The 19671-nt window shown below is 38.1% G+C and overlaps 1 protein-coding gene across 2 annotated transcripts in view; it reads right to left on the bottom strand.

Moving 5' to 3' along the window:
* The window catches only part of LOC105196771 (MAP7 domain-containing protein 1), a 35141-nt gene extending 22452 nt beyond the window's left edge, over positions 1–12689 (bottom strand). Inside the window, exons 1-2 of one of the 2 annotated variants that reach the window (XM_039458129.1) lie at positions 12511–12689; positions 6315–6567 (exon numbers count right to left, since the gene is read on the bottom strand). In XM_039458129.1, the coding sequence (XP_039314063.1) occupies positions 6315–6563 (249 nt within the window). In that variant the 5' untranslated portion in view covers positions 6564–6567; positions 12511–12689. Of the gene's footprint in view, positions 1–6314; positions 6568–12177 lie in introns of both variants that reach the window. The other variant, XM_026135460.2, reaches the window with a different exon arrangement.
* Positions 12690–19671: the final 6982 nt, after the last annotated feature.

The raw sequence follows: 19671 nt of genomic DNA on the forward strand, positions 1-19671 counted from the left end.
TTGTTCTCGTTGTTGAACATGCTTTAGACTCGGACAATTCGCGTGTTGCACCCTGTGATGGTTATATTATGCGTGAAGAAAAACTCGGACGAGTACTTCCCCTATATTCTGTCTCCACCATTCATACTTTCCTTCTATTCTTTGAATCATTTATCTTGAGAAAAGTTTACCATATACAAGAAGGATGCTCCCAATGCGATAAGTTTTATTCTTTTTAACAGATCTTGAGATATCAATCAATGAGATGACGACACAGCTTTGATAAGCAAGAAGAAAAATAATTTCTTATCCCATGTGGCTTTGCACTCAGTTCATTAATCTGAGAAGAGTCTCTTTAAAATCAGATGACGTAAGTTAATTAGCATCGTAGGAAATGTTTGTAATTATAGTCCGAGAGTATCATTCAAAACATTAGCGTCTCGTTAACATCTTCTCACGAAAAACATAAAAGTCACATGCACACATTCACTCTTTCCGTATTCGAAATTATTATTTTATGGTCTTCTATTATTTATACATGTAAATAACAATTTTATTGTAGTATCTAAACATTTAGCTAGATACAGATCAAAAAATAATTTTATGTTGAACTATCAAAATAATTTAATAAAATGTTCAAGTGTGATGATACTGTTGGAGAAAAATTTTCGACATTCTAATAACCATCTTAAATGTCTAATATAAATTTTTTATTGGTTCAATGTAATTACTTTTAGATCTGTATTTCAGTAAAATTGTTCTTTTCGTGTACGAGTTCTCGAGAGTACACTCGATGGTATTATACATCCGTGACTGTTATCTAAGGTTCAATGCGGGTGAGCGGATATTCCTGTCTTTCATTCTTTTCCATTTAATTTATTCTGTTCTAATTTTCTGTAATGGAATCCGAATTACCAAATTGAGTTTCTTTCTCCTAAACATCATAGATAAATGTAAGCCCGCATCCACATTTGATGGAATACTTTATGCAACGCGTCAAAATATTGGAATGTGAACTTTCGTCAAAGATAAATTAAACTTTGGATTTTCGAGAATATTAAATTAAAGATATGAAAATGAATTTAGACTTCTCCATGTTTCGCTTTCTTTTGAAAATGAAGTTCAACATCCTTAATTTAATGAATATAATGTGATTAAAACGTGGGGAAGAAGAGATGAGACTGATCAAGACGCAGAAAATTTTAAGTGCTTTTCTAATTAAAGTTTAAGATCTTTTTAATTAAGAACTGGTTATGACGAATCTTATAATTCGTTCACTTGAATGCCTGATTTTAAACTTCTTGAACCGAGTTTACACACAATAGCCATTCTTGTAATTTAAAATAATGTTAATACTATGTTAATTTATGCGTTTCTTAAAAAAATATTAATATAGCATCGAAATTAATGAAAATTTTGATGAAATACTATAGACATAATAGAGAAAGAGAAAAAGAGTCGTTCAAGGGCCTACCTCTCGCAATTGAATAATGCTCACGCAATCCGACGGAAGCGGAAGATTGCATCGACCCGTGTTTCTAGCGTTCGCGTATTATGGTGATTCGTGTGATACCTAACGATATTATCAACCCTTAATGTCGAATGCGTCAGAGGTCGACGACCAAACTCTTGCTAGTTCATTATTTAACTTTGTGCCGCGAGCTCCCGATTTTAAACCGATATGCATATACTTCCTGAAATTGCATGCAACATAATTTATGTCTCGAGGATTAATTAATGAAAAATAAAAGCTCTCTCTTGGCAAAGTCACATAAACTATTCATGAAGAAACATTTTTACGTTGGAATATTTTTTCCGGATGAAATAAACGTTTCCAGACAATATTGAAGTCTTGCAGTGAAGTAAAGTTTTAAGTAGCTGACGTCATTTTGACATTAAAATGATGACAAATAATTTACTACTTAGAATTTTATTTTATTATAAAACTTCAAAATTGATTGAAAACGTGAATTTTACCCGAAAAATATTTTAATATAAAAATATGTTTTAATGAATAATTTATATACGATTTTGCCAAAACAGTTTTCTTCTTTTACTCATCAATCCTCGAATTGTAAATTATGTTACATGCAATTTTAAAATTACCCGAGATAGGATTCAACAAGATGGACATTTTGTCGAAAATTGTTAGAACAACAGTTTACGATTTGGATCGTTAGCTGGCCATAATCGTGGATCGAAAAGTTTGTTAGTTCGCTGAGCGACCGACGGCACCGAGACGGTTAGCAGGGTGGTGAACGACGAGTCCCTGGAATCGCGTGGACGTGCACTTACGTGACTCGAAAGGGGAAGCAGACAACGATGTAAAACTTTAGCCAGTCGACGCTCGCTACTACAAAATACAATCCTGCCGGCTTGTTATTTTCAGCAAATCCAATTACGTTGCATCGAGGGAGAAAATTTTTTCTGTTTTTATATCTCTGTCGTACCATGGTCGCGTATGCGCCCATTTTTGGATTAATATAAAGAAAAATATCTCGAGAGAAGTGGGTACAGTGTAAAATGAACAGCTGGCGTAATATGAAAGTTGACTAGATTTTATATCAAAAAGTCAAGCATTTGCATTGAAGCTATATTCAGTAGAGATATTTAACATTATATAGTTTATAAAAAAAATTATAAAAATGACAAGTGTGTTGCATATTTTGCTGCTTGAGCGGTGTTCATTTCATTCCAAACATAGTTAAAGCGAGTGGAAATTCGAAACGGTCGCGAACAGCATTGAAACAATATCGAAAGTAAAGAGGAACGCGATATCTGACGCCGATAATCTCGAGTGACCGGTACACATCGATTTTCTTTTCCTTGTCCTTCGCCTATCCGTCGCTATCGTCGTTGTCACGACGGTGGTAAACGAATACGACGGATAAGGTCCACGTGTTTGGCCAAGTACGATCGGGATCTTAACGTTGAGTTGGCGTGAGCCTTATCTGGGAAACGCGAGGCGCTGCCACCTACATCTCACGTCGAGTTTCATCGGTTCGCAGGAATCGCTTGATTTTTAAGCAATGCGACTCGATTTTACTTCAGTTGCCTTTAGTAACGTTCGTGTGTTTATTGTCAAGGTTGAGGTTGATCGCTCCTTTGCGGAAACTCCCAAGGCCCACGTAGGTTTAATATCACGTTTAATATCACGCGAGCACGCTGATATTACAATTTTAACTTTTTTATCAAGTTTCCTGTTTGCTCCTTTTCGTTCGCGCCAATGGGATGTAGCGAGAGCGTCTCGCTTTCTCGTCGAACTCTGAGGTGTTATTATATATATTGTTAATATCGATGAAGAGTAAACACGTGGTGATAAATCAGCTGGCTAGACACGAACTGGCTTCGCGAAATTCCGGTTTCCACCGCAACGTGAACGCGGTCCACGGTTACGGAGGCTGCACGCGGTATTCGAGATATCCCAGTAACGATCCATCGACCGTACATGCAGCTTCTTGGCAGGTTTCCCTAGCGAGGACACTTTTTATTCGCTCCATCTTGCCGCGGTCGCTCCGCCAAGTCCTCGCACTGACCTAACAAATTGTCCAAACCGGGATGTTGTAAGGAACGACCTTGAGAGGACGATTGGCGCACCGTGTCGTGAGTTCCAAACTGTTTGTACATGTCGCATAGCCGAGATTTAATTTGTTTGAGTGGTCGAAAGAAATAAACTCCCGCGGTTTCTCTTATCCAATCTCGGAATCTCAAATATAAATTGCCTTTCGATACTTTTCATCAAGCGAGTCATTTGTCAGAACATGCCGATACATTATTGCCGTGTATCTGCGTTGCGAGTCGCCGTAAGACTCCTTTCCATCAACGATCAGCACCTGCTCGACCAGTCGACCGAAGCACGATAGTCTGGGACGGACGGAAATCAATACGTGTTCAGAGTTTACTGAGTTTCCCGAGTTTCCATAATTCCGCAGTGTTAGCTATCTCTCGAGTGGACACCGGAGGTCCAGTGGGCCATTCGGCAACCCCTAATTTTCTTACAATTTGCATATATTTGAACGGAATAACGTGAGTCCTAAATTACGTATACATTAGAATTTTGTATCTATGTTAAAACCAATTCTTGTTAAAAATTTTGTGTTGAATTTTTAACATTTCAGAGTGTTAATTTAGCATAATGTAAAAATATTAATTTAATATTTTCTGTTAAATTGGATATTCAACATTTCTTAATGATAAAATCGCACGATTTAAGGAGTAAATAAACAAATGGTATAAAAATAATGTAATATTAAAATAAAATCTAAGATATTATAAATGAATATAATGTACATACGTCTCAACATATCACAAATGTCGATTGTACTGAAAAAATATGATACTATTTGTTTCTAAATTGCGTCAGTGCTATATTTTTGTATTAGCTTTCTATATAATATTTGTTAGTTTTTAACACATTCATCTTGTGTTTAAATAATAAAAATTTGAGTAGATCGTTTGGGATATATTAAATTTAACACAATGAATGATGTCGATTTTGGCTTTTGGAGTAGCAAGTAAAATTTTTTTTGTAGTTTTTAAGTTGTTGAATATGTTTCTGACTTTCAAAAAATTTTATTATGTCGAGGAAAATATTATAATCAATACATAAAGTTATACAGTACTAGTACCGTAAATTGTTATTGTTGAGCTTTACGAACGTATTATATTAATTCTATTAATTATATTAATTCGTATTTTTTTGCTAGTGAAACACATGATAATGTTCTCATGTTTAATAATTTATATTGTGCTTGATAAAAAAAAATCAAAGTTATTAATGTACAAAGCCAAAGGCATTATCGATGAAAATTATTTTAAATCTTTACTACGCTATCGTTGTTTATTATATGTTTTTCGCCCAGAATATTTGGTATTATTTATAAAATATTTCTAGTATTGCAGTACATTTCTATTGAAAATTACATGATTCACACAAAAATATTTTTAAACATCAAAATCCGATTTGAGTGGATACCGAATAAGACCTTCACTTATTAATTTATGTTGCTAACATATCGATCGAATTTCACTTAATGCTGTTTCTTTTACTATAATTTTATTCTTTCATTAACATACCGTTTTTATAATAATTTCTTATACATATTTAATAGCTTTATATGCTGACTTTAATACTTTCTCCGACAAATTACAATTTTTGAAGATCAGAATCAGATTCAGTAATTAAAAAACTACACACAAGAAAAATATACCGTTTATACTTGCTATTTCGGAAATTAAAATCAGCCCCCCATTTACCTCATCGTATTTTATAACTATGCGTATACCTATATATGTAAATTTTACAGTAGAACAATGAAAAATTAAGACATAATTTTCTGTACGAATTTAAGATGAGAGAGTTGATTATGAAATTATTTGAAACGAAAAATTATGCGGGGATACGTTAAATGAAGTTTTAAAGATAAGGAACAGCGATACAATCTCATTTCCTTCATGAGGTAACGCGAGCGATATAAGAATCCGAGATGATAACAAGCACAAAACGTCGCCAAACAGACTGCTTAATAATAAGGATCGCGATATATAAAAACAAGCGACTACACTCTTTAGGAGATGATACATTTTTCCCCGAGAGATGGAGGATGATCACGTTACTCCTGGTAATCGAACCTTTTCATCGTCGTTTCTTCGCGCTTTCTCACGTAGCTCGTACTCCCTCACCCTCCTCTCACCCTTGTCTCTTTCCTCCCGTGTTATTAACATCCTCGTAGAGACGCGGTATGCAATCTCATCATCTCGTTCATGGATCTTCGATAAACGACGTACGTCGAGAAGCGTAAACCCTTTGATTAGAAAGGGGTAAAATGATTTTTCCCATGAACCCGTCGCTCACGTCAGGGATCAATATCGGTGGCGATAATACTTTCATTGTGTCGCGTTTCAGAGTTGTCGTTTGTCTTCGGAATACGATATATGACAAAAGCAATCTCTGCAGATATATGTATAATAAATGGCTATTGAGGTCAATAGTAGTATATCACGTTTATTTTTGGCTACCGTTTATCCAGTTTTTTGCTGTACGATTCGAGGATCGCGTAGCTTATATTTTCGTTTTCGCAATGATACATTCGACAGATCCGGAGCCATGAATAAATAAATAAATAAATAAATAAATATGTACATAAATGTCCGTACGTATCATCGAAATTATTAGGTATTTTCGTCTGATAGGTCACACTAACGATAGACTCAAACCTATGACGTAACAACAAATGGGACGATTTGATCGCAAGACGCATCTCGTGAGCAAGTTCTTTGATCTACCGACATCTGCAAAAATTTGATAGACTGATGAAAATAAAAAATTCACTCACGATTTTATGGTGAAGATGTTGCAGTTCCCTCTCGGTCACTCTTCTGCGGGACAACTCGCGCTGCTCCCGCCTGTACTGGCTATACTTGTAGAAGAGATACATCCCGGGTAGAGCCAACACCACTAGGGGTTTCATCAAGCCGGCCCGTCCACTACCACCGCGAACACGTGGCTCCGGCGGCTCGTCCAGCTCCTCCAGCTGACCGGCTCCCTCGGCAACGGCCGGCACAGCCCCACCAGCTGCTGGCATCTTTCTGCAAGACATAAGAAAATTTATTTCACTTTCTTGTTGAGAATTAGATAAATTATAAACGTGATATGGAGGAGAAGGTAATATTATAATTGTTATAAGTATAGTCACAATTCGTAATAATTGTTAATAAATGATAAATTCTAGTTACTGTAGTGATTAATTATGAAACCATTTACTTGACTCTCTGTTGCAGTGGCCTTAATATGACAACACACAATTGACATTTGTTATAAGACATTTTTAGTTTTGAACACTTTCAAGTTTCTTCGAAGTACATTTCAACATTTAATTACACATACTTTTTAATTCTCTTCAAACTTAAACGAATATGTGTACATTTGAATGTATTTTGTGTTACTTAATACTTTAGTCGGTCGTACACGAATTATGCAAAGTTAATCAATAGTTTGGGATTTTGTTAATGTAGCTCTTTAAATGAGTTAATGTCTCAATAGACCTATAGTCTCTTTTTCGAAGTTTTCATATTAAAGTAATAATTCAATAAGTAATTTATAACAGTAATCTATAATTTAAATTACATATAACATAAATTTTCAGTACTGCAATCTATGCAGAAGGGTTACATGTACGTATATATATTTGCATATATACTGCAATATTTTTTCTTTATCTTGAAGAAATAATTAATGTAATTTTATAACGAAACACTATGTTTTTTTTAAATAATTAATTTTTGAAATTTATTTGGATGGAAGAGCCATATTATTATTTTTATTTCTCTTCGGTTATGCAATATTACATTTTTATAAATAACATTCTAAGTAATAAATATTTCATAACTTTGAGTTATGAAATATTTACTCGAATCAATTAAACAATCCATTGACGAACGTAGTTGTTAAATTTTTAATTCAAGACATTAATTATTAACAAAGTTATAAAATATGAATAGGAGTTATAACACCATCCCTTCTCCTCCAAACTTTTACAAGAGAAAAATTATATTGTATCGAATAACCTATTGAGATAATCCCTCTTTTATTCAGGACATTTCTCTCTGGAATTATGCTACGATTAAAGCTTGTCAAGCTTAATCAACTAACGACAAGGAATTCAGTGACCGACACGATGTACTACTGCGCCGAACAATATACTCGTCCCGGTGCATTGTGGCTCCATTGAGGATATCGAACCGCGACACCAGCTATTCCGCTCGTTCGAAGAACATCCGGCGAACTGAAAGCGTCTAGCTCGATTATTGCCGCTAACTCACTTTATCTTCGATTTTTCTCGCTTAATACATACGCGTTTTTATTTTATTTTCTAGTCGCAGTTGAAACTCAAACTATCAGTTCGCACTCGCCAACGACACGCGGGATTTCAACTTTCTGTTAGCGAACAAATTTTAGGTCGACGAAAGGACTAGCTATTGGTTATTGGTTTCCCATCAAATCTTTTTTTTTTTTTTTTTACCGTCTCCGTCGTTGGGCTACTACGAGCTGGACAGTAGGTGCGCCTAGCTTTCGGTTGTCACATATTCTCAACGTAAACTTATCCTCCCTGCTCTGTCATGTCTAGATATTTATAGTCTTCCCTGATGGGTGTGTTTCTAGATATTTATAGTCATCCTTAATGTGTATGTGTGTGTATGCGCGTGCATGTTCCGTATATCTACGGGAAAATAGTTTCCCACCCGCATATATCCTCAAATCTCATGACTTTAATCTCATAACTGTCGGAGTTGCGATTATTTCCGCGAGCCCTCGTACGTTTTTGCATTTCTTGATATAGAAGTTACAAAAAAATGATAGACCAGACGTATCGCAGATATTTTTGAGACTACATTTTGAGATTACGCTTCTGTGAATTCTTGCAGGATTATAAAAAAAGAAATGAAAAAAAAAAACAGTCTTCTCCGAATTTATTAAAAAAAAAATTAAAAAATAGTTTTTTATATATTATAAATGTGAGCAAATAATCCTGAACTTTATAAATTACGAACGCTTCATCGATCATGTCAGACTACCCCACGAGACGATTAAAACTGCAATCGCTCATCAAACGTCTATAATTGTTCTACCGGGAAATCGAAATCGGATCGACTTTCCCCGGCAACGGGGAAAAAGTTGATAAATTCATCTACTATTACCGAGCATCCAATTAAGGATTTACGGGTTACCAAACACAGAGATACCGGATTCAAGTGTGCCGGCAGATCTTCGTGACTTCAATGAAATTTCGTAATCTACTTGTCGGTCATTCACCGTCTATATTTAATTCAGTCGTCTACTTGCTGTTCTATTCTTAAACCGGCTGCTCTAGAAATACACGCGGCTCGCTCTACATGGTCTCGCTGCCCGGAGTCGGGTCGTGCACCCTGCTTCGTTGTACTCGCACTAGGGAGATGCGACGGTGTCGGTGGTTACACGCACGGCATTCACGTTCACATTGCGTCTGTGTCGGTGATTTCCCGTTTGCGGCCTCTATGTCGTGGCAAACGGTGATAAGGGCGGCAAGTCAGTCTTGGGAGCGAGGAACGCGTATCGTATCGTGTTTGCGAATGCGCAATTTTCGCGAATATACTTGGAATCACGAAACGCTGATTAATATTCGGGCATTTCGAAGCGGGAGCACGCAGAGAGAAAAACAAATACGCGTCAATCACGTTTGTCTTATCTGGCTCGGCATATCTGCGTGCGCAAACATTTCGCCAAGATAATTTTCAGACTGCTTTCGCAATTCCGGGCGAACAAATGATCGACGTCGCGGGTTATAAGCGTCCATTCTCCGGAATCTTCGCGGTTCTCGGTAAACGCGATTGCGCCGCTTGATCGTCGTGATCGAATGGGCAAATAATGACAATGGGCTTGTACCGATCGAAGAAAAATTGCTGTGACTTCAATCGTCGTGAAATAAGGAATTATCACTGCGATTGCCTTATCTCACACATCTTGGTAGATGGATTTTTTTTTGCGCATTAGATTTTTTCCGCACGTGCCTGCATCATGCTATAAATTTGCCGAGAGTAATAAATGCTAAAATTACTTTCGCCTGCTAAAAGCGATTACCGTTGTAGTTATTTCTGGCGATAGGCGCGTGCAACGATCGATACGTCATCGTCGCCGAACACGAGGACGTACTTTTTTCTTTTTATCGCGCGCGTTCTCCACACGCCGTCCTAATTTGGACGGCGCGGCGGCAGGCGCGCTAAACGTGAAACTCGATACGTCGAGACGTAGGGGATCAACCGCATGTCCGATACGCAATACGTTTATGTGCGTTATGCGCGCACATCCGTGTGTTATCGTCATGGGAGGTAATAAATTATCGGAAATGAATCGATATATCGACTCGTTGTTTTGCACTTCGCACTCGACACCGCGAAAACATACACGGCCTGAGGGATTTCACGACGGTGTGCGACACGGAGTAATTTTGTGAAGGACAAGGTCGCACAACTGCAAGCTTTTTTCCGATTTCCTCTTTTGTAGGGAATCATGGGGTGAAAAGTGTTTTCCCACCGGGGGAAAGCGAGAGAGCTTCGACCGCGGGTATCGGTACCTATCTAAATGGCACGTGCAACTGATACTGATTTGTAATAATCAATGAAATTAAAGCTGTTGTTTAATGACGCAAAACAAAGCTGTTATTTGATGTCGCGCAATCGCTTACCGAATTAATATCGTTATAGGCTAATGATTGTTTGATATACGTTTAACACGCAGAATTGTTTTCCAACGGCAGTTATTTCAAGCTCGAATTTCAAGTCGAATCACAAGCGAGTTAGGGAGAATCCGCGGAAGTTTACCTTTAATAAATGAAATTCGGCTGGATTACATGTCAGCCGCGCCCACGTGAAGCCGGGGGTGTGAGGGCGATTATGAGGAGCGGTCGAAATGTGCTCGGAGAAAATTATTACGTTGTTAGAGCACGAATTATCGGACCGATCTGATATCACACGTACATACGTATGCAGTTTGCCTTGACACAGCGTAACGGCGATCGCACGACGGCAAGGACGACCCAGCGGGATAACATCGTTCACGATATTTCTACGGCCAAGTACAACCTCCGTTTGCTATTTTTATGCCTTTTCCACTGTCAAGTTTCGTTCGATTGACTTGCCGCGCTGCTAGAATCGATCTGGGCGCTCTTTTTTTGTTTCGATGAAAAGGCATGACAACGCGACGACGACGTCGGCTCTAGCTTTAACTCTAGAGCATCGTTTGCCGACGAATAGATATGATGTTGACTCGAGTTGCTCATTTGTAAGGAGAAAATGATTGGTAAATATTGATTGTACCTCAACATATTGAATATCGATGGAACAGTTAACTAGATGAATACCACAATATTGAAATATTTTCTAATCAAATATATTCCAATATTAATATTTCCCCCCCCCCTCTCTCTCTCTCTCTCTTCTAGTTTTCTCTGTCTCTACGGATCTATATATTTTAACAAGGTATATAATTACACCAAGAGAAAAGTATTTAGTGATTGTAAATATAATTAAATGTAAAAATAATGATGATTAGGATCTCTTTTTCTACAGCCATTATCTAGATAACGCTATAACGCTATAATGTTAGTGATAATAACATACGATGTGTTGTAAGCTCGTACAAAAGTGGTCGCAATTACCATAATTTTATAATGGTTGTACTTATGGTAATTAACAACCATTTCTCTCTCATAATTAAAATATAGACAGCATCTAAAATAACTATAATTTATGATTTTAAGTAATAATAACATTAGTAATAATAACATTGATATTATTACAAATATTAAGCAGTAATAACTGTAAAATGGATCTTCTAGCCATAATTATTATTTAAATATTTAATTATAATTACAAATATCAACTATAATAGTTTTCTCTCAATGTAGCGTGTAAAAAATATGTTCTGTGTAATAATGGTACATTAGACCTGTTTGACGCAAAATAATGATCGAGTCCAGGGAATGAAAGAGACCAAGTTCTGAAAGCACTCGACGTGCCGCCATACATCGTGCTGTTTGCCAAGCGACCAGACAAGAAACATTAATCACAAACGCAGTGGGATTTTCTTGTCATCCCATTCGCAAATGACTTGATCAGGTTCCTGTCAACTATTGCACAACGAAACACGCGAATGATCGCTCAATCGCGATTTTTGCGTTAATCTTTTTCACAATTCAATTTGTAAATCCATGACATCTCGTACGTATAGTTTCGGGGGAAACGATACCACGGGAAACACGTAGGACACGCCATTTCCGTTTACTCGCGTTGATCGCAAAGTTCTATTGAGTTTCATTCATCTCCATAGCGACTTTTTTACTGAACTTTTACCTGTAACGTCGCGCGTGACGAAGCGCGAAGAGACTATGTCTCACGTCACCTGTCATTGTTCCCGCCAAGGCGATGCGTGCTACACATTCACAAGTCGACCATCGACGACCATCGCGCGTCATCTGCCTTCATCGACCCCGCGGCGGGGTACATTCTCGAATGAAAAACCGTTCTACGACAAGTCGAGGTAGAATTTACTCCTGGTGAACATGCCAAATCTTGCTCCCGAGGATAATACGCGCGTCCAAATTACTCATCGCAGGCACGTGCAACCATTAGGGACCAGGCTCAATGAACACGCATCGCACTTACGTCGTCCTGTCTCAACCCTCGAGGACAAGTCGCAAACAGGATGAAAGAAGAAGGAGCAAGGGGGTGGCCTGCGCCGGCGACACGAGCCTCCTCCTCGTGCGCGCTCAATTCAGCTCAGCTGGACGCATCGCCGAGCCGCGCGACTATCCTGCCTGGCGGTAAACCGGCGGCTGCACACTGGCGTGTATGTGCAGCCAGGCAACCCTCGCGAGCACACTGCGCTCCGTGCACCCCCGACTCGCTCGCGCGCCCCCGCACTCGTACCCGTACACCGTTGTATTTCGTGCGCACCCCGAGCGGCGCGTCGACCGCTTTCAGAGAACGTTTTCCTACCGGGGCTCTAGCCCGAGACGGGCGCGCGTCAGCGACGACTAGCTGCGTGACGCAATGCGTGGTGGAGAACCACACGAGTCAACCGATCGAAGCAGTTATGCCGGCTTGGTGGCCGGGCAGCCACTGAGGGATGATGGGCGATGTTGATTGCTGCCGACGACGCTGCTGCTGCTGCTGCTGCTGCTGCTGCTGCTGCTGCTGATGGTGGCGTGCTGGTGCTGCTGCTGGCTCTGTACCAGAAGCTCTGTAGTTGGAGGAGGATCGATAAAAGGAGGAGGGAAAAGCAAAGTGAATAGGCGCCCGGGAAGAAACAAGGGATACCTCTGTGGGAGGTCCTCTCTTCCGAGATGTGTTCCTGCTGCTGCCTCCGATTCGCCAAAGCGTAGCTTTTCCAATGTCGAGGTGGCCCTGCCTATACTCCTCCTCTCTCTGTTTTTCTTTCTCTCTTCTCTCGCTCTTTCTTTCCGTCTCTCTTATACCACCCCCGATTTAACAATCTCACGTCACTATGGTATTCGAGTTTAGTGAACTTCCGATGGAAGTTCCCCGATAAACGCTTTGCTTTCTCAGGCACGTCCGGTATTGAATTAGGATCTCAATAATTGATTTCCGTGGACTTGTTAACGTTTATCAAGTAAACTTGCAAATATTTCTAATTAAAATAAAATGCCGTGTTGGCTATTTCAATTATTTCTACAATATTCCTGTCACCATAAGCACAGATTCAAATCAATGCGATTCAAATTCAATTTGCGCATCTCTTTTGTCGTTGTAACATTAATTTTTTTACCTTTGAAACTGTTCATAGAAAATTAAAAAATCGGTTCTTATCGATCACTATGTACTTTGCATTATACGATGCTGTCATGCATATGTAGAAGGGGTGAAAACCACCACTCTTGAATCACAGCCAGGAATTTCGAGCAAGATCGTTTTTCGTGACGTTTGACCTGTTTCTATCGAACGGCGGTGACGTCATCGTGGAGAATGTCAGATCAATGGTCCCCGGGGAGTTTGTGACGGATGCTACCCTACCCTCGCGCGTCTCTCTAACTTAGGGTAGCCCCACTCGTGTGGTGGAGGCGCGCGATTACTCGCGCTACCGACCCACATCAGTTTTCGGTCGAATGAAAGTTGAGAAAGGCCAATAACGAACGGGATATCATCGTAACCGAGAAAAGTACCGTCTACCTCATGTGTATGAAAAATCGTTCGGGAGATAAGGCTCTATCGGAGCCAGAAGGGTTTTAAGTTTACGTCAACGTTACGTATTTTTTTTTTTTTACGCGTTCTTAACCAACGCAGATTTAAATGCGCCGCATGTCCGCTATTTGCATAAAACGGAAAGGAAACGATCCGTAACGAACCGCCTTTCTCTTTATGCGCGAATCCCACGTTTACCTCGGCGATTACACGCTGATTTGTACCTGTATCTAAACCGACTTTGAGAACGTCCCGATTAATGTTCGTTATCAAATCCAATCCGAATAACTCCGTGTCTCCCTGTTAGTTAGCGAACGCTCCGGCTTCCTCGGATGAGAGTCACTGGCACGACGTCATACAGAGTTCAATGACGTCACAGGGCGTTCGATACGCGAGCGAGATTTCGTAGTGGGGGTCGCTACACCGAGACGAGAGTATAAAGAGGAGCGCGATTCCGTCGCAGGAGGGGACGGGAAAGCGGATGCGAGAGGAAGCGCGTCAGATGAGGAGAAACCGGCGTGGAAAGAAGAGCCTTTCACGCCGTTCCAAACGCTCCCGCGCCCGTTACCCGATTATTATCTGAACGTTATCGCCGCATCTATCGTGCAGGTACTAAGGCACCGCTGTACCGCGGCTCTTTCACGCATTTGCGTGCTCTCGCGGTATCGCCGATCTTCGATCGGGGGAGAGCTCGCTCGTGCGGCCTCAATCGCGCACTTTAATTAACGATCTCTTTGATCATGCGACATTCTATTAACCGATAGACAACTGCGCTTTGCATTAATGCTGCGTAAGTTCGTACGATCCTGTGCTCCGAGATTTCTCTCGGTCCTCCTGCCGCCGTGGATGCTAGTCGGGGTGAGCCGCATTGCGCCACCCCCACTATCAACCGCCCTCCACGCTCGTAAAAGGCACGCTTGTAATTCTGTTACTGTGACAAGGAACTTTGTACACGTCACCACGAATCCGTCGTTGTCGCAGGAAGAGTTTGACGTCCGCGAATTACTGGTCGAAAAATAACGGTGTCCTGGCTTGCTTGGTCGTTCGACCGCTCAAAACGTTTCCCCACCATTTCAAATCGCGGGTATCGCGAAAGGTTCTCTCTGGGAGTGCCGAACGCGAATAATTCTTTTCTCTTGTAATCAACCGTAACCTTCTCCATGCTTTCTCTATTCCGTCATGTCGAATGGAAAATAAGATATCATGCTGTATAAATTCTATTTTAAAAAATGTATTCCTTTTGCTCGGTTGAGGGGAAACGATAAAACAATGTTTTATTACCTCTTTGTCTAGATTTATGAGACCTACCGTTCGCGAAGCGTCGATTTCCTCTTAGAAACTATATACAGTAGCACCATTCACAGACCGGGTACGGACAATACAGAAATTCTCGGAGTACGTCAGTATTAATCAGCCGAGGTATTATTCTACCGGTGAAACGCGTACTCGGCGTAATTTACGTGTCCGGCTTGCGCCGTAAAATGAAATTGGGATAAATTGAAAAAGTCGGTGGAACGTAAGCCGAGTTGTTCTATAAAGACTAATGCGAAAATGCCATAAAATCGATTTCTTCATTCACATTTCTGGAAGCAAAAATTTAGAACATCTATTTTACGTAACATAGGAAATGAATTAAAAATAGATTGAAGATAGAAGCGGAGTTCCATTACGTTCATTTCAAAGATTAATAGCTTCCCTTATTCTTCTTTTGATTTTTCCACGTAATATGTTATTAAACTTTTATGAAAAATTCTGCTGGCATTGTAAAAATACTTGTTTTAATACAAAATTTTACAAAATTGCAATTAATATTTAATAAAGTGAACCAAAACCTAAGGTATATTTTTCCGCGTAAATTCTATTTTCTTCCCACAGAACAGTACCGCCATCGCTCTGAAGCAAGTAGACTTCACTGAACCATCGGTGTTCTCTTGCTACTCTTACCAGGAAACCGTTCGTGACTTGCTGGGTAACACCATTCATAGCTCCAATGATAAAGCTACGACGAACTATCGGTACATGACTGACTATTAATACTATAAAACCGTTCGACAAATGCTTTCATGGCCTACATCATTCCGACTATAATAATTTATAGTGTCAACTTTCTATCATTATATAAAACTCATTTCTTATCAATTTGTGTCGCATAACTTTTCGTGACAAGATACAAGTATGAATGATTGCGCAAGTTAAACAATCCTGATAGGAAATGTTATCTTTGGGTTGGGAGAGACGTAGCTCTTAGTTTGATAGCCATATAATATGATGAATAATAGCACCAGTTATTGCCTACGCAAATTAGCCGAACGATCCCTGTGAGAAAATTGGATCAAAATAGTACATCGTGATAAAAGAGCCAGAACTATTCATCACGTGATCGTTACGTGAACACATAATTCGGGTTCAACGTTGGAGATAACTTTCCCTCGTGTTATCTCGCGGGCATCGACACGTGTCTAAATAAATAATTCACTCGGAGAAGACGATCAAAGCGTGCGTGGGTTCATCATCCGGCCAAAAGAGAAAGAGAAAGAAATTACGCCTCCGACTCGTCACCATCGAATCTTTTCCGCATAAACTAAACGAAGATTTGTAGTCCGTTGATTAATGCTTCGTTAGTCATGCTTTTGCGAGATGTCAAAGTTCAACGGCGCTATTGGGTTTGTATCAGCAATCTCGTTTAACGACAAATGTCACGAAGTCTTCCTCGGACATCTGATGTATGATCTTGCGTGCATAACTCGTGCGATCTATTATTTCGCATCACAGTGCGTCGAAATGCTTTTGAACAGTTTACTTTCTGACTAGTCTCTGGAAGCGCATTAATTATGCGCTAATTTTTTTAACGCATCGCGAATTAGCTCAACATCCATTCGATGCACATTTGTACGGTGATATTTTTTTGCTATTTATACTGAGAAAAAATTATTAATTTTATTCAATTTTGCAAGCTAATTAAATTTCAATTTTATTACGTTATATTTAATTTAAATGCAATATTAATAAAATATTTGAATTTTAACTAAAATATTTATATATTATATTTTATACCATATATATTTAATACTATTATATTTAATACTATGTACATAAATACTAGAACGGAAGAAATTTAATCAAATTAAAAAGTTTAACCAAGTTAATATCATTTCTCGGTGTAATAATTAACTAAATGATTCGTTTAAAATTTATGATTCTCATAAAACTTAAGATTTTTTAAAGATTTCTTCTTAGATATTTCATATTACTTTATTAAATATAGAAACATATTACGTATAATTTTCTTTAGACAGAAGTTACAGATACATGTTTAAAACTTGTTGTTAAATTTTCTATGAGAAGTCTATTTATTTCAACGTATTAATATTTGACTTCAAGATTTTAGCATGAGTCAATGTGAGTAAAAATATATTTATCAGTAAAAGTTGTCCTTGTTAACGTGCTTTATCGATGGAACTTCCTCGCTTTTAGCGTTAGCCGATACGTTATCCCGCAGGATGTTACAAAGTTCTGCAAGAAACTAGTGCAATTTTAAAATTTATTAAAGCTGTTTGCTGACGGTAAGGGAAAAGTAATTTTTACTAATATTTTATAAACAACATATTTATTTGTTTATATTTATATTTTATTGCACAGCTTTATTGATTCGCGTTTTACACTCAATGAATAATTTTTCATTGACAGTATTTCGTCGAAGCGTGATTGCGTCATATTTTACGACGGTTTATTAATTGTTTACGTAGAAATACTATTATTTTTATTTGCTTTCACTATTTTTTACTTAGGTTATGTTGTGAATTGTAACGATTTTAAAGAAATGCGAAATAAATATGCCACGTTCGCAAAGGGAAGTCGTAACAGCAGCTTAACGAATGCACAGACAAGCCGTGTAAGTAGCCGTCTAAATTTGGATCGTATGACGAGACGTGGCGAGACGATAGAATATTTATGAGTTTCAGTGTTCACAATGAAAATTTGCAAACAGATTTACGTGCATTGTGAAAATTGCATCAAGCTTTTTTTTTATTGCGTGCTAATTATAGAGATTGATAATAATCAAAGACAGCAAAAAGAAATCAGCAAAGAAAAGAAACATTGGAAGCGGTTTTTATAATGTTTTAAAGTACATATGTCCTTGGAATACACGGCAGTGACAAAGGCAAAGTCGACGATTTACTTCGCGTTTCGTGTTCGAGGCAATTTCGAAATTAATCAGCGCGTTATAATCGACTCGTAAAATTAGCGTGCCGTAACGAATTTATATACGTACGTATTTCCTTAAAAGTGAAAGCAAGAGTTGCGCGTTGATATATCGCATGTTCGTTATACTGAACGCGTAGTCCGAATCTCTCTATCCTTATCATTATCTGCATCGAGCGTCGCGAATGCATTCGGGACATTCTTCTGCGCACTGTCATACAGTGAAAAAGCAGAGTATCAAATTAAAACTAATATATTCTACTTGACAATTATTGTTTCAAAATATCTAAAAACAATTATAATCTTCTTTATATTTAATTTAATTTTCCTTAAAATATTTAATATCTAGTCCTAACTTTCAGCAAAACGTTACATTTTTAATTAATTGTATCATTATTTGCCATGTTTAATAATAATTAAATATGTTTTTAAAAAGCACCACACTATTAAATATTAAAGAAGCAAATTTAAACCAGTTTCTTAAGTTAAATAACATTTTATTATTTTTAACTTTTATGTGTTTCGAAATTTATTATTTTAACACAAAATATGTAATTAAAAGAACAACCTCATCTAATAAACTCATTTCTGTGGTTAAATTGCTTGATTTCAAAGTAAGAAATGTCCAAATTAACGTGTGCAGCTAATAAATAATAAATTTGTGTCAAATTTAATATTTCTATAGTTAATTTGTTTAACTTTATTGTTTTAGTTTCAATTGACGACATATTAAGTTAGAAGCAATAACGATCTATAAGAATGATTAAAATTAACTCAAACTGAGTAGAATTTAACATTACGAATTTAACAGTGCACACAAATTTAATGTTAATAATAATTAAAGAATTATAATTCTTGATTTGAAAATATTATTTTTTATTTCTAATATATTATTTCCAACATTTCTTTTCTCTTAATTTTTAAAAATTATTATTTAATAATAAAAATAAATTCTTCTTAATAAAACTTTATAAAATTCTTTAAGTAAGCAAAAGAAAAAATTTATTTAGCGCTGTACAATCTCATTCAATATTTATAACATTTCTAAAATAAAGATATTTCCCAAACAAGTAGATTTTTTCCGTGTAACGTAAGTTTAGAATCGAGAACAAGTACGACAATAACCATCAAATCTTTACCGTATTTATGAAAATTATTAATTTTGCACATTTGAGGAATTTGATACGGCAGAGCGCGAGCGCGCGGCTCCCTAAAAGGCGCGCGTCGGACGCCAGCGAGATTTAATTTATTTCTTTACATCTCGTATGAAGCGCAATTTTTTGATTCGCAACGGCTGACGCTCAACGAGCAATTTTAATTAAATGACACCATGACTAACGTTGCGCGCGCACACGCACACGTTAAACGCGCCCGTGACTCAGGACTCGTTCCCGTGAGTTTTCAAGACTGGCATCAGGGAATTGCAAAATACCACAAGGCGGGGGAAATTAATTACCTCTTTTATACGCGTTAAAAAACAACTTACTCTATCTATCCATCTCTCGTTCTCCTTCTCTCGACGCCAGCAAGTACCGAAATAACCCGGCAATTTAGTTAGAGTCATCGTTGCTTAATCATGCCGCGATTTTATAGACGACGTGGTCGATTCGACGTAGCTCGTAACTTTTTTAACCCCACGGGATTTTAAATCCGGCGTTTTAAGAGAAAGGCCCGGGAACGTTAATAATCGCTAAACTTCCCAGCTTTATGATACGAAATGTATCGCAACCGCGATATTTCGAAGCGGCGCGGCGG

The sequence above is a fragment of the Solenopsis invicta genome, chromosome 2 (genome assembly GCF_016802725.1).
Source record: "Solenopsis invicta isolate M01_SB chromosome 2, UNIL_Sinv_3.0, whole genome shotgun sequence".
In the NCBI taxonomy this organism is placed as follows: Eukaryota; Metazoa; Arthropoda; class Insecta; order Hymenoptera; family Formicidae; genus Solenopsis; species Solenopsis invicta.